Source organism: Mycteria americana, chromosome 9 (assembly GCF_035582795.1).
Source record: "Mycteria americana isolate JAX WOST 10 ecotype Jacksonville Zoo and Gardens chromosome 9, USCA_MyAme_1.0, whole genome shotgun sequence".
In the NCBI taxonomy this organism is placed as follows: domain Eukaryota; kingdom Metazoa; phylum Chordata; class Aves; order Ciconiiformes; family Ciconiidae; genus Mycteria; species Mycteria americana.
Genome location: NC_134373.1, coordinates 34,990,014 through 35,005,620, shown reverse-complemented (window position 1 = coordinate 35,005,620; position 15,607 = coordinate 34,990,014). Strand labels below are relative to the sequence as shown.

At 37.6% G+C, this 15,607-nt stretch overlaps 1 protein-coding gene across 1 annotated transcript in view; it reads left to right on the top strand.

Moving 5' to 3' along the window:
* DPP10 (dipeptidyl peptidase like 10) overlaps positions 1 to 15,607 on the top strand; it is a 565,102-nt gene that overhangs the window by 477,416 nt on the left and 72,079 nt on the right. Inside the window, exons 6-7 of the mRNA XM_075511483.1 lie at positions 2,702 to 2,754; positions 2,857 to 2,938. Coding sequence (XP_075367598.1) covers positions 2,702 to 2,754; positions 2,857 to 2,938 — 135 coding nt within the window. The remainder of the gene's footprint in view (positions 1 to 2,701; positions 2,755 to 2,856; positions 2,939 to 15,607) is intronic.

The following is a 15,607-nucleotide window of genomic DNA, read 5'->3' as shown; positions in this document are numbered from 1 at the left end:
AGAAATTTTACCACAAGGCAAGAGGAGAGTTTCCATGTGAAATATGAAGTGTTCTTCTCTTGTTATAGCATATTTTCTTTTAAAGCTGTCAAAATGACTTACTAGTTTAGCGTTTCTGGTTGATATATATTCTGTCTAATAATTTACTTTTTAAATATTTCTATTCTAAATACTTATCAGCGCTCCACACATTATCCATGGTATACTTTTCTCTTTTCCTGGAAGGGTGAGACCCATTCCTCTTCCCTGTATCTGGCTGTATGAGACTGTCCCCTTTAACAGCTGCAGGCAAGTGCCCCTCTGGGTAGCCTCTGGCAATGTACGCCCTGTGCAGAAACCACCGTGATTTAACCGTTTATGTCCCTTTGATCTGCTATCTTTCACCTCTAGCGATGTAAGATTTATAAAAGAAAGCAGCAGCTTTGAAGCCAACCGTTTGTCTCATTGTTTTACCAGCAGTACTTGAATAACTCTATCTTGATAGGACCTCAGTTGTGTTATTACCAAGTTAATTTTTCCCAGAAACCTTAAACATTACACAACTTTAAACATTATGGTATGTAAGCAAGTAGTCTACTTCTACTATTTATATAATTAGATGTACATGTATATATAGTATAGAGACATGGTAGTAGATATGTTTATGATAGCTATTTAGAGAAAATCAAGCAAATTACTTAGAATATTCTTCTTCGTGTCTTTGTACCTCCTACAGCAATCATAATATTATTATAATTTGTCTCTATTTCTGTCACACTTAGCACTTCTCAGAAGAGGCTGGTATCTTGCATGACCAAACACTTTATTGTAAGCTGTAAAATAAAAAACCCAAACAGTTTGGGGCATACTTACTAATATATGTGTGATTCTTCTCACTGAAGCAATACTTTTGACATTAATCATTGTAGACTTGGAAAATGGAAGTGATTCTTGTCTAAAAGGGAAATTTTATAGGAGGGAAATTCAACTGTTGCACGAAGTACAGTTACTAATCTTGCAGACCTTTGTGGGCTTCTTGCAGCATCAGCCAGCAAGGATTTAGGACATGCTAAATTCTTGGTGTATGTTGACAGAGAACTAATAATGGAAACGGAGTCAGTGGAAGGATGTTTCGGATGGTTCTGTTACTGAATGACCTCCAGGCAAAATAACAACCTCTGAAACCCCTCTTGTGTGCGATAGCAGCAAATTCCAATGGCTCTGTTATGTGTGATCCTTTGTCTCTTCTCTTTGGAGGAGATACTGAAAGATTCCTGGTGCAGATAATATAAACTAAAGAGTTCCCAACACTTATATCTATATCAAGGTTTAGGATTTACAGATGTATCTGTTTCCATCTAACTGGAACTAGCCTGACACTGTCCAGAAATAAGTCCTTCATGTGCCAAGCAGAGATACTGTAACTGTAGATGTGAAGCTACAGTTAAGTCTAGTGGATATCACCCTATGTTTCTTTCTGACAGTAGTTTACATTAAAAAGAAGAGTTTCTCTTAGTACAGTAATAATTAGTCACAAATATATTTTATATTCCAAGACCATGAAGTAATTTCAATTCATAATGAAACTAATTAATACTGTGGAATTATGCTATTTTCATAATGGAAGACATAGTGGTAAAGAAATGAGCTAGGTTAAAACCAATCACCCAAGCCTGGAAGACAGCAAAATATCTGTTATTCACTATATGTATGTGTATATAAACTAACATTTGACTTCAGAGACAATGTGTAATAGTTTGCTTTGATTTTAGCCCTTTGGTGTGATGTTATATCACATTATACGCTCTACCATGCTGTTCCCCACCATGGATCTTCTGGGTCCACATACATCAGGCCTTGATATTTTGCACTTAAATCACAATCCTGTTGATTTCAGTTGATTTCAAAAAAATTTTCAATAAATAAAGACAGCAGCATAAGAGCGTACATTAGATTTGCTTTTCTCTCCCATCCAGAGAATCCTGGCGTTTCTGAGACCAGAAGTCGCTGGTAACTTTCTGATGAATTAGGAAGGTTTACTGACAAATAGCTCTTTGTTTTACCCAGAATGTTGCATACGAAAAATCTCAGATAAAAAAAACTTGCCCTGAATTTCAAAGAAAGTTGGTCAAAATCAGACTGAAACACATTTAAGGAAAGCCACACCAAACAGAGCCCCAGTAAGCACTCAGTTTTTCTATTCTATTCTGTGAGCAATAGCCCAGAAGGTCATTCAGGCTGTACATAGCAGGTGGTCAGAAAAATATCATATGACCCTGTATCTGTCTGCATTTCAAGTAAAATAACTGTGATGCCTGTACAATCATTTTGACCATAACTTGATGAAGAAATACAGGAAGAAGTGATTTATTTTCCTAATGTATGTTTTGGGGTTTTTTTGTTTGGTTTTGGTTTGGTTTTTTAAATCCTTTTGTTAAACAGGAACACAGATTTTTCTGATTGGGACCTTTTCTGTGCAGTTGTTGTACAGGTTAAGTCTGTGGTTAAATTAATAGATGGGTATGTGTGTCCTTCATACAGCATTCAAACCCTGGTTTGAGTCTATTGGTTATAATTAATACCGTAAAATCTTTCTTTCAGTAATAAAGATACTGGTGTTTACAGGGATTGAAAGACCGTGACTATCATAATGGTAGTCTGTATTTAATCCAGTATTTGTTTTTGTAACTCTTATACTTTCTTTTTTCTTTTTTTGTCACAGGTTTTTCATTATTCTTATACCGCTTCATATGTGATTTATAACATACACACAAGGTAGGTCAGATGATTGTTTTTTCAATATGATGTCATTGTCAGTGGTTCTATACATAAGGTGATGCCAGTGTGCTCAAGTAAAAATGTGTACGTTTTTTCAAGGGAAGTTTGGGAGTTAAACCCTCCAGAAGTAGAGGATTCAGTTTTACAGTATGCAGCCTGGGGCGTCCAAGGACAGCAACTGGTAAGCACAGTCATTAAAAATGCTGTGGTTTAATAATGTATTTACTCCAAACAGACTAAAGTAAAAAAAAAATTAAAAGTCTTAAGATAACTTTTGTTATATATTCCTGCATGATGCTAGTCTGGTCCTGTTATAGCTTTTAGGGGATCTATTTATTTATTTATTTAAAACACATGTAAACATGTTTTTCCAGTCTAATCCCAATACGTAAATTGTACAATTGTTGAAAGAATCACATCTTTAATTGTATAATTATTGAAAGAATCACATTGTCATCTAAATATGCACTCAAGTAATTTTCAGAATAACCATCTTTATGGCTACTATTATGAGAGAAGGAAAGTTGGAGGTGAAGAGAAGTTTTCAAGTGCAAGATCAAATGAAAACTGTGAGCAAAAGCACAAGCTTTAACATCCAAAAGTGGATGTGATGGATTCAGTGAAAAGTGGTGTTTTCATTTCAGTATGAAAATTACTGCCAAGGTCAGTTGTGCTGCATTGAATTCATAATAATAAAACCAGAAATGCTATGTTTCATACATTGTTTTCTACCAAAAGTTTTGCTATTTTTTGTGGACATAAATCATCCATGATCATCATGACCAATCTCAATATAAGAAGAAAAAAATTGTGGTTTTAGAACAGCAGTGATTTTAAACTGACCTGTGTTGGTAGTTGAAGGCAAGAGAAAGACTTACAGAAGCTTCAAGTCTCTAAATAAGAAATTCAGATAATCCTTGTTACAATGTTCTAATAAGCTCATTAATGCCCACAGGCATGATCCTGAAGCCTGTTTGCACATCTGACTTGTTCATGCAGAGAGGCTATAAGTTGAATGTCTAGAGAATATACCCCATTGCTTATATCATTCATCAAGATGGTGGGAATGTAAAAAATGTTTCTGGTTAGAATGTATTGCATTAAGGAAGTGGAGGCAGGAAGGAAAAAGTAATTGGAACATGCTTGATATGTTTTAATAATTAACCATGTTAATTTATTAATAATGAGAGCATGGTGACAGGATTGACGGTAACAAATACATAGGTTATTTACCAGGCAGCGTTATGGAACGCAGCAACCTATGTGGGTTGTAGCACAAAGGTGATGCATTTGCAAAACCGAGCAGAATTTAAAAAATATTTTAAATTGCAGTTCATAAGATTTGTCTGTGCTGTACCTCTGATTAGTAATCTAAAGTACAACTAAAATTACATGCAGTGATTACTGAGAAATTAATTTTTTGTTTTCTTGAGATGTATCTTAAGAACAGGGGCAGACTTACCAATCATAAACTGCAGAAAAATAATGAAGCAGAATAATGCTATCTTTATCAGTTTTGCCTAGATTGTCTTTCTGGAAATATGTATGAATACTTTCAGATACGGGCACAGGTGGACTCCTATTAAGTCTCAGAACTACAAAAAAAATAGGTGGTCGTTCTAGGTACGACCTTAATCATCCAAATTTGAAAACGTTAGCATAATTTATACTTCAGTGAGGATAACATTACTCATCTTTGTTAATGTCCCTAGTAAAGTTAATGTCATGCTTTAAAAATATCTGCTCTACTGTGGGCTTTATGTTGCCATATGGTCTGCAGAATTAGGAAATAATAACTTTGATTAAAACACAAAATCTTCTGTGCACTCTGAATGATACCAAGTGTGGTCATATAGATGTAAACCTGCAATGACACTATACTGAAGGTCACTTCCATAAGAATTGCCAATAAGAAGAATGTCCTCTTGAAGCTGTTTCTGTGGTAAAAGGAGGTTTCCAAAGTGACAGAAGTGCCTTGCCGCATTACCCTCCCACTTCAGCAGCAAGCCAGAAATGGAGAAGGAGCATGAATGAATAAAGACTGTTGTGCATAATGGGTGGTGCTACTGTCCAAAGGAACAGCTGCCTCTAGCAGAAACAGGACAGTAGAGATCCTTCCAGCAGAATAGGTTAAGCAGACAAAAGATGTGTGACGGAGGACACATTACCATAATGGTTCTCAGTTACAAAATTTGTCATTAGAACAAACACTTGATCAGTGAGTTTTGAACAAAGATAGTACAGGAAGCAATCAACAGTGAAACTGGGTAAAGAGGAAGTCGTAAAGGGAAAGATCTAAAGCATGGTAATCCATCAGCAGGAGCTATTGATAGCACATATCTGGGTTCAGACAAAGGTGCAGTCTCACAGATCCATGTTGCCAAATACACTACGATTGGTTTACCAAAGTCCCTTCTGAAACAATACTTACTTGTCTTTTCCATATAATAATGGAAATAGCAATAATTCTTAATAAATAAAACAAGCAGTGGAATACATACTCTAAACAAAATTATCATAGTGAACCAACATGAACAATCTCCAAGAGCCATTCATTACAACTGAAGAACAAGAGGAGAACAAATTAACTGTATATACACAAATTTCGTCTAGAGAGGCCAGAGACCCATGACCTGTACCCTGTGGCCATCACATAAAGAAAGTATACGTAGATCTCTAAAATGAAGTGGAATAGCACCCTTCCAGGTGCAGTGCAGAAGAGAATAGCAATACTATAGCCATGACTGGTCAGCAAAATTAGCACGAAATGTGAAACAAAAGGCACAGGTGTGCCTGACTGGGCCAAAGATCCTAACTTTATGCTTTAACTATTTGGAAGGTCCTGGATTAAATCCAAATGATGTGGATAACACATGGACTTGGATCAACTATTTTCAATAAATTGGCTATAGTGTAAAATAAGATGTTTCCAATCCTTAGTTCTGCAGACAACCTAAGTAACAATATAGCCCACACAGGAATCTTAATTTGAGTTCTTCAAATGAGGGGGAATAGTCAAGAGTTTCAAATAGATAATACAAGAAGATGAAGAAAAGAAAAAAAGAAATGAAATGTTTGAGCAGGAAAATTTGTATGAAGCCAGGAAGTGCTTCCTGCACAGAGGAGGGAGTATGGCTGCAGTGAAATCAAGTACACAGTAATACTTTACATCCTTGTGAAAATCATGCATCCGTCTAAGTTGTCTACTGTTATGAATAATTCCTAGGGCTGTCTAATGGGATGGCAGGCCACGTGTGGCTAGTGAAGAGCAACAGAGTTAGGTTTATATCAGATACCGGATGACTGCGCCATAATACCATTGTTTTGAAGCTACCACAGTGGTTGCAAGTTATTTCAGTTTCTTGCTATTTACCTAGAGTAAAGGATTTTGTAAAGATTAAGAGAAAAGCTCAGAGAAACATCTGCTGTTTGAGTCATGACATTTTGGTGGTGAAATTGAAAATGTTTGCCATTGGGGAGAACAAACTTTTATCTAATGAATTAATGTATTTTAAGGTCACATAGCTGCTATTTTTGAGAACTGTTTTCAAGGTCACACTCTTTAAATTGCTGTCTTTTAACTGTGTTAGAACTGTGCCAGATCTGAAATACCACTTCTGTGTGTCTCGGTATGTTAGGGAGCTGTTTATGTGTTTGCTAAATATTGTTCATATTTGCTCATATTTGATTAAAATTTTGAAAGAGGTCAGTTGATTATCTCTTTACCTTCATTACCACAGCATTGAGGATTTCCAGGGAAAACAAACCAGCACATGATGATACCTAATTGGTTTCATCAACATTTTTCTGCCTCAAGTTTACTTGATTAGAGACCTCATTGCATGTGTCTGAGAAAGAGGTAGCCCATACCTGGTAGGAAGGCTTTACTGAGGAGGAGAGTGCTTTGGGGGGGGGGGGGTGGGGTGTTAAAGGGTCTCTGGTGTTGAAATATCCAGTTTTTATCCAATGTTCTCTCTTCTTTGGCCTTATATTCTCCAATAGTTAGTAGCAAAGGTTTTCATGTTTCTGTGCTGGACCTGGCTTGTATGTGACACAGGGGTGACAGCCTTTTCTGTCTGGATCTGTCTATGGAGATGTACCCCAATAGAAGCCTGAATATAAAAACTGACCTCTGGTCTCCGGTCTATGCAGAGTTTTCTGTGAAAGATGTAGCGTTTCTCTGCAGTGCTTCTTGCAATACGGATAGTTCTTCTGATTAGTTATGGGATGGATTACTTCAAGTGGCTCCCAGTGAAGTGTGATTAGAAGTTGTTCAGTTTTACATAGCTTTTTCTTAAAAGTTTTACATAAAGTTTCTTCTCCCTGGGTGGTAACATGTTGTTTATTTTGTATGAAATACTTTATTTTCACTTTATTCTATGAACATATATCCATGTAAGTCACTTTGCCTTTGTATTTATAATAGGTATTTTATGTTATTTATTGCATTGAGCTCCTTTTTCTTTTGATATATTAAGTGTTTTTTGAAAGGAGGTTGAGTTATATATTTGGATGGATCAGCATAAATAATGATTGATTGACTTATGTATGAATGTCTATGCATAAATAAATGTATATTTTAACAAAGCAGAAATCAAGAAAATAGTAAAGCTATCCAGAATACTAAAAAGATCATTTTGTAGAAACTTGATGGCTTTCTTTGTCAAAATTTGATGCCATCAACAAAACATAGCATTATCAAATGGCAGGACTGAAGATGAGCTTTTACTATGCTTTAACATAATTTAGGTCATCATTGTGTAGAATTACCTATTATCCTGTATACACAAAGAACAATTTGTTGACTGTAACTGAATTGTGGATTCAGGATGCTTTCATCAATTTTTAGAAAATATTTTAAATATTAGAAAACAAGAAAATTGCCCTCTTGTTCCAAAAAATGGAACAGAGTACTCAGAGATAATAGGGCTTAGAAGCTGAAGCTTTTACAAAAAGAATGAAAAAAAAAATCCAGTGAGAAAGGATCTCACCTTATATTTAAAATACCTAAAAACAAGCATACAAATAGGAACCCAGAAACAAAACAGAGCAAAATCTCTCTACCCCTCTGCTTTGTGATCAGTCACCTTTATCCTGGTTGTCTTGTTTGAAGGTTCATTTTGCCTTCCCCCCCATCAAACCCTATTGCCTCACAAAAATGCAAATATCTATCAGACTGTTGACTTGCTGTATTAATGTGACATTTCTTTACAATTGACTTCTCTTCAAAATTTTAGCTTTTTTCTATGGCTTTCAAATAGTTTTAGACAATAGAAGTACTGCAGCAGAAAAGTTCTTTGATGTGATATTATTTGCCAAGTACCCAGATAAGCACTAGACTAATTTTAGTAAATGAGAAATTAGCAGGACTATGCTAGACATATACCTTGCTCAACAGATGCTTTAACAGCCATTAGTTGCTGAAAGCTTCATTTACTATTTGCTCTATCAAGGTTCAAAGTACAACTACTATAAAAATTGGTAACTTACCTTTCTGTAAAATATTTGCCATGTGTTTTAATTTTGCATAATTAATGCTGTGGGTACTTGGCACCCTCTCCTGGCAAAAACACTTTCATTTGCAAATGAAGAAGAAAAGATCTCTCAGGGTTCATGAGCCAAGTAGAAGCTTAATTAATGCTAATGAAGTAAGTCCTAAATAAATATATTTAATCTGCTGTTTTTATTTTCAAAGTCTTTTGCTCTTTTGACTCGTATTTTTATATGAGTAACTTAAAATCACATATGGAAATGTCAAAGCTTTATTTCATCTTTCCTTTTAATCATGATGCTAATGAGGCAAATGGCAGTAAAACTGGGAGGAAAATGTCTGCTTGAATTTATTCTGAAAACCAGAAATAAACAAGAACATTTTAATGTGACATTAGCATCAGGTATGATTTCTTATTTAAAATGTATGAGGGTTCCTTACAGAACTTCTGTACTTCAAAGCATATTTGGAGGTCCTATGTCTTGCTGAGGTTGTTTCTATGAAGAAAGGGAACCTGTATGGATGAGCACTGTCCACCTAGCTGAGTCTTTAAGGGATTTGACTGTAATTCTAGCAAATGCTGAAGTCCTGACTTTCTGAAGGCAATGAGAAATTAAGGAGGCTACTAAAGCTTTTTTATTTTCTCTTCCAAATGCTTTTATTACATTTCTAGATTCCAGCTGGGAAACTTACTGTGTCAGAGGCTGAGGATTTGCACCAAAAAGTGAAAATATTTACAGAAAAAAGGCACACAAAAAGACTGTTTTAATAGCAACTTTTGACCAGAAGCTAAAGTTAGGTTGTGTGTTATTTTGCAAGACTGGGCATTCTGGTATCTGTTTGTATTAGATGAAATGTGCTAAATGGTCAGATCCTGTTACGAAATTATATGAAAGCCACTTACTAGCATACTTGCAAAAGCTTTCTGCTGCTTTATTTTTGATACAAGAACTGCTTTTTATCAGGCTCGTGGTGAGCATGGGCAATGTAATATTTTTTTTCACATAAGAATTAGAGTTGCCTAAAAGTCTTAGATAAAACTGTATTCCTCCTAAGCTGCCACTACATATTGGATGTCCTCTTGGATTTCTCAAACTAGCGTTGTAAAATGTAAATGTTTTTTGCCTTTCCATCTAAATAATTCGATTCAAACTATTCTTCAACGAAAAAAATAAATTATTAGTTTCTCTGAAGGTATTCTACTGAACTAATTTCCATTTTCAACTCTTAATTTCTAGGTGCCCACTCCACTTAAATATAGATGAAGTTGGAGGAGAAGAAAAGCATTAAATGCATGTTCTCTAGTTTCAAAAGTGATACTCAATACGAAAGCAGTTTTCTCCATCTCAGAAAAGGGGAATGGAGAATGCAGCCAGAAAACACAGGCGGTTTTGGAAAACAGGGAAAAATACATTTTTACATATCAAGGTTGGATATATTCAATAAAAGTTTTGTGAGCTCTAGAGAGCAGGAACATTTATAAATGGAAGCAAGGCCAAGTTGAGCATAGAAGGAGTTGCTTCATCATTTTGCTTGGTGAAATACAATGAACGTGTCCTGGTATCAAAGGCAACTTAAAAATATTAACTATTAAGGATTAGATATTGCTAGCCCTTTGTGAGAATAGCTACTTGGCTGTGTCTGAAAGATGTGAAGAAATAATGAGAAAATCATATGTTTTATAGCAGCATTATTCCTCTACTACTGTTTTTCATGTGGAACAATAAAAAGCCCAGCAGCTTTATAGTGAATAAATTGAGAGGGGAGATAAAAGATGTTTCCTCTCCATTTCTCTGATTCTTATTCTATTATCACTGCTCTAGCATGCAGCTAATACTGGAATCAGTATGTAAACCATGCACACAGGTAGTGCACTTTTCTATCCAGTCTCATATCAATAACTCTTTTGTAAGCAAATATATTGGAAAAAATGATTTGACATATCATTGTGCTAGAAAGTGAATTATTTTTTCACATAGATATTTGTGTGTGTGTGTATATATATATTTACACACAGTCCCACAAAGACACATGCAAACAAGCAGATACACACGTGTTTGATAGGAGCAATCATCAGGACTTTTCTTTGCAGCAGCCTGCAGGGAGCGATGAAAATAGAAATACACCCCTCTCATCTAGACTATCATGTTGTTCAACACGTGTATGTGTAACAAAGCATATCTGAATATTCACACTTTGTCTGTTAGGTAATATTAACTGCAAGTCCAATGGCTCATAAAATAGGGCTGCTGTGATTCTTGTGTGAAAATTGCATAGCTTTATGTAATGCAGAAACAAGAAAATTATACTTCAGAAGTCTAAAAGTCTTTAGAAATAGCCACCCATAAAAACTAAATACACAGTCAATGAGAAGAGGTCAAAATCTGATTGAACCTTTTGTTAAATCAGAGTTGGGAAAGATTAGGTAACAAGTTTTGTTATGGACTGTATTTTCACATAACTCCAAAATCCTCCCCAAAACATTGCAGGCTTACCTATGTCCATGGATCATACAATCACTTAGTCACTTCATATTTGATATTAAAAAAAAGATATGATATACCACAGGATGGGATGGAAAATTTGCCTGTATTCATCTTTTGGTAATGTAATGTAAATGTCAGTTTTATCTGTGAGATAAGAAAAACAGATATATTCTAGTCTCTATTACCTCCTTACCTTTTAGGGAAAAGGAAGGGGAAAATTCACTATGGTAAGGCGCCAAAATGTCGAAACAGAAGAGTTTGAAGAACTGACATTTCTAATGCCTTTGTGGTTCAGGTTCTACGCCAGAGGTTGTTTTAGCCAATGGTAAACACAAATTTTGTTTACCTTTTGTAAAAGTTTTGCAGAAGACTTGCAAAAGACTTCCGAGTCTCTGTGATGGTACCAGTGCCTACAGCGTTCAGCTAGGAACAAGCTAAAGGGATAAAACTAAATTGGCAGCAAAACCCCCTGAACTCTTGCTGTGTGGCAAGGGTCCTCTGGCTCTTCTATTGATAGATTCTGTTTGCTGTATGATAACATTTATTTTCTCATTTGGCATGTAGTGTCCAACAAAAATATGGACAGGTTTCTCTCAGTGGAGGTGACAGTGACTCCTCTCTTCAGCAGGGCTGAACCTCCTTTTTCCCCTATGATATGCGTCCTTGAAAGTTAGTTCAGTTGTTCTAGTGGTCAAGATAGGACATTCTGGCCCAGTTTAGATCAATGGATCAACCAGGATCCATTGTCAGCCAGGATTTTACCCATAGCATATGGGCAAAGATGGAGTAGGTGGTTCTTGTTATTATTTGGGGGGGGAGGGGGGAGTAAAAGCTGTATATACGTCATAGATGATAATGGCATGACTCCCTGTTGAATCTCCATCAGCAAGACAGCTGTGATGAGGAGAAAAAAAAAAACAGATTATGATCACACAGCTTTGGGCACGTTCAACGCTCTTGTAGGCTCTTTCTCTCTATTTTAGCCAAGTCCTTCTTGAAAAAGAGGCATTAAATTCCTCCATCACCAACCCGTAAATGTCATTGCATGGTTTTTTTTCCCTACAATGGGGTTATGACTTCCCCGCTGTGTTTGCACTGAAGGATCAGAGCATATTAAACTCCTGCCGCACGGTGTTAAAGTGACTTAGGCTTTCATGCTGACTCAGCTTGAGCCAGACAGTGAAATGCAGAGGACTGCTTGTGGAAGTGTGATGGTGCGGAGTGTATATTCACTGATAGCTTCACGGCCAGGACAGCCCTGGAGAATAAGGATTAAAAAGTCAGGTATACTGTTGATTTGTAAGAGGAAATGAAGCATTGATTGGCAGGGTGGAAAGGAGGCTGAAGGACCTCCAACGCTTAAAACTCCTACTTTTGTGGAAACAAACTGGTATTAGAAAGGCCTGTTTTAAGCTGGTGGAAACAACATTAATGAAGAAAACAGAAACTTGTGCAGATCAAAGTATTTATCACTTTAGTTGGAGGCTAGGGTGTGGTGAAGAAGTAATACACTAATAGTATTCATGTGCTTATACAAACGTGTTATATATATGAATAGGGCTTGATCAGTAGTGACCAATAGGTATTGGTCATATAAATAGTAGAGCAGAACACTGCACATTTTTACTTCACCGTTTATGACAGGTGCTAGTGCATTTACAGAAATAGAAGAGAGATGTTTTGTGTGGAAAGAAAGCAAACCGTTATTTTCAAGTGTTGCTTCACAGACTCTGAACAGAAATGCTATTGTAAGAGTTAGGCAGAATTTTCTCATTCCTATTTGTCTCATTCCTAATGAGATATTTTAAGACAAACTGGCTTTCTTGCATATAATGCCCTGCCTATGTGAAGTGGTAAATGGCTGTAGAGTCTGTACAGGTAGATGTCATCTGCTAAAATGTTGGCCCATCATAAAGAAAACTGGCAACTTCAACAGTGTGGACAGTGGGGAGACCAAGGCACATGTACCATATGACAAGATAGGCTGGGTCAGCAATAGTAGCTGAAAGAAAAAAGCTTTGTGTTAAACCCTGCCTGGGTTTCTCATATAGGACATACTCAGAGGCATCCTGGTCTGCTTCAGCATTTGAATAATGTACGAAGTTCTCTGGTATGGTCTACCACCATAGGAATAGTAGAAAACTTAAATACGACTTTATAGCACAGCATTTTCAATTCTGTCTTTTTTCACTTTGGTCCTTGCTGTTAGGATGCTACTTTCTTACATTTTGTCAAAGAAAACAGAGAAAATTCCTCCTCTGGCACCAAGTCCAGGCAGTTATCTTAGATATTATCCCGTCTCCCAACATTGCCTTTCTTCTTCCGGAGTAACTACATTGAAAATTTTTCGTTTTAGGTTCTGTTATGGATTGATCAGCCTGGGCATAATTGAAGGCTTGATATCGTTGTGAGATGAGCCTTTGAAATACCAGAGATCGTTTTAAAAGGTTTTATGGTAAGGGCAGATTATGATTTTATTACAAGTCTGTAGGAGCAACCCAGGCATGTGAGAGTGACATTTTTGTCTGCACTCTTCCATGCTGGTTCATTAGTCAGAAGCTATCAGTAAATGCAAGGAACAAGGAGTGTGAGTTCCTGAGCATACACTGTTTATAGATAAGTCTGTTATACACATCACTTACACAGACGAAGACCAAAGGGCTGACCAGTCCAATCCCTCAAAGACATTTTGCACAGTGCTGCAGCTAGTGTAGTTCTTCAGGCAGCTCTATGGGGAGGAAGCAGTAGATCCAGACTATCAGCTCAGGGGCAAGGCAGTCTTACTGTAATCTTCTGTGCAATCATAAAGATTTATAAAGTAGCTTTTTGCGTAGGTTGTAGTTCAGCTATTATATGTCATTTTGTTTCTATAACTGTCATGGTTTAACCCCAGCTGGCAACTGAGCACCACACAGCCACTCGCTCACTCCCCCGCCACAGTGGGATGGGGGAGAGAATCGAAAAAAGTAAAAGTGAAAAAAACCCTCATGGGTTGAGATAAAATAGATTAATAATTGAAATAAAATAAGATAGTAATAATAATAATGATAAAAGAATATACAAAGCAAGTGATGCATGATGCAATTGTTCGCCGCCTGCCGACTGATGCCTAGCCAGTCCCCGAGCAGCTGCCCCCCAGCCAGCTTTTCCCTAGTTTCGATGCTGAGCATGGTGCCATATGGTATGGAACAGCCCTTTGGCCAGTTGGGGTCAGCTGTCCTGGCTGTGCCCCCTCCCAGCTTCTGGTGCATCTCCAGCCTTCTCAGTTGGTAGAGCATGAGAAGCTGAAAACTCCTTGACTTAGTGTAAACACTACTTAGCAACAACTGAAACATCAGTGTGTTATCAACATTATTCTCATACTAAATCCAAAACACAGCACTATCCCAGCTACTAGGAAGAAAATCAACTCTATCCCAGCCAAAACCAGGACAGTATCCACCCCTTATTCTATACCATCTACGTCATGCCCAGGTCCCACACTTTCCAATACATTCCAGTTAATCACCACCACTTTTCCTGTCTTTTGATATATACACACAGATACCATTCCCTTAGTCTATGGGCCATCCCTCTAAAATGTCCATTGAGTTCATTTAGTCCATGACTTTGGGCTCCATCTGTCATAACAGTCCTTCAGGGCAGGAGAGATGGTGTGTGGTGTTGGATTGTTGCATGCTGAAGCCAGTTCTGGTTCCATCACTGCTGCACTTTGCTTGGTTTCATCAAAGTTCATTCTTCATTAATCTGGGTGATTCTTACTGTAATACTGTTGATATGGCATATAGCCACCATAGAAGTGATGATACACAATGTTATATAGCAATTAACATCATACAATTTTAGTTGTTGGCTGTTTTCACCCAAAATCAAATCCCCTTGAGGTACACATCAAACTTCCCCATCCTCCTGCATTACCCACCAAGTGCACCCAGGTCCTTGAGCAAAAGCAAAAGAAGAATGGGTTTGCCTTTGCCAAAGGCAGGAATAACCCAGACTGTCTTCCCAGAATATTTTTTATGTGCACTGCAGGGACTTTATTCCCTTCTACAGTACGTAAGAGTTTTGATTGGGCAGGGCCAGCTCGGTTAGCAGATCCCCCAGTGTTGACTAACCAGGTGGCTTTTGTTAAATGTGTATCGCAGTGTTTAAATGTCCCACCACCCATTGCTCTCAGCGTAGTCTTTAACAGTCCATTGTATCATTTGATTTTCCCGGAGGCTGGTGCATGATAGGGGATGTGATATACCCACTCAATGCCATGCTCTTTGGCCCAGATGTCTATGAGGTTGTTTCGGGAATGAGTCCTGTTGTCTGACTTGGTTCTTTCAGGGGTGCCATGTCACCATAGGGCTTGCTTTTCAAGGCCCAGGATAGTGTTCTGGGCGGTGCCATGGGGCATGGGATATGTTTCCAGCCATCCGGTGGTTGCTTCCACCATTGTAAGCACATGGCGCTTGCCTTGGCGGGTTTGTGGGAGTGTGATATAATCAATCTGCCAGGCCTCCCCATATTTATATTTCAGCCATCGTCCTCCATGCCAGAGAGGCTTTAACCGCTTGGCTTGCTTGATTGCAGCGCACGTTTCACATTCATGGATAACCTGTGCAATAGTGTCCATGGTCAAGTCCACTCCTCAATCATGAGCCCATCTATATGTTGCATCTCTTCCTTGGTGGCCTGAGGTGTCTTGGGCCCACCGAGCTGTAAATAATTCACCCTTATGTTGCCAGTCCAGATCCACTTGAGCCACTTGCTGGTTGGTTTGATGTTCTTCAGTGGCCCGACTCTTGGGTACGTGAGCGTCTATGTGATGTACTTTTACAACCAGGTTCTCTACCTGGGCAGCAAGATCTTGCCACAATGCAGCAGC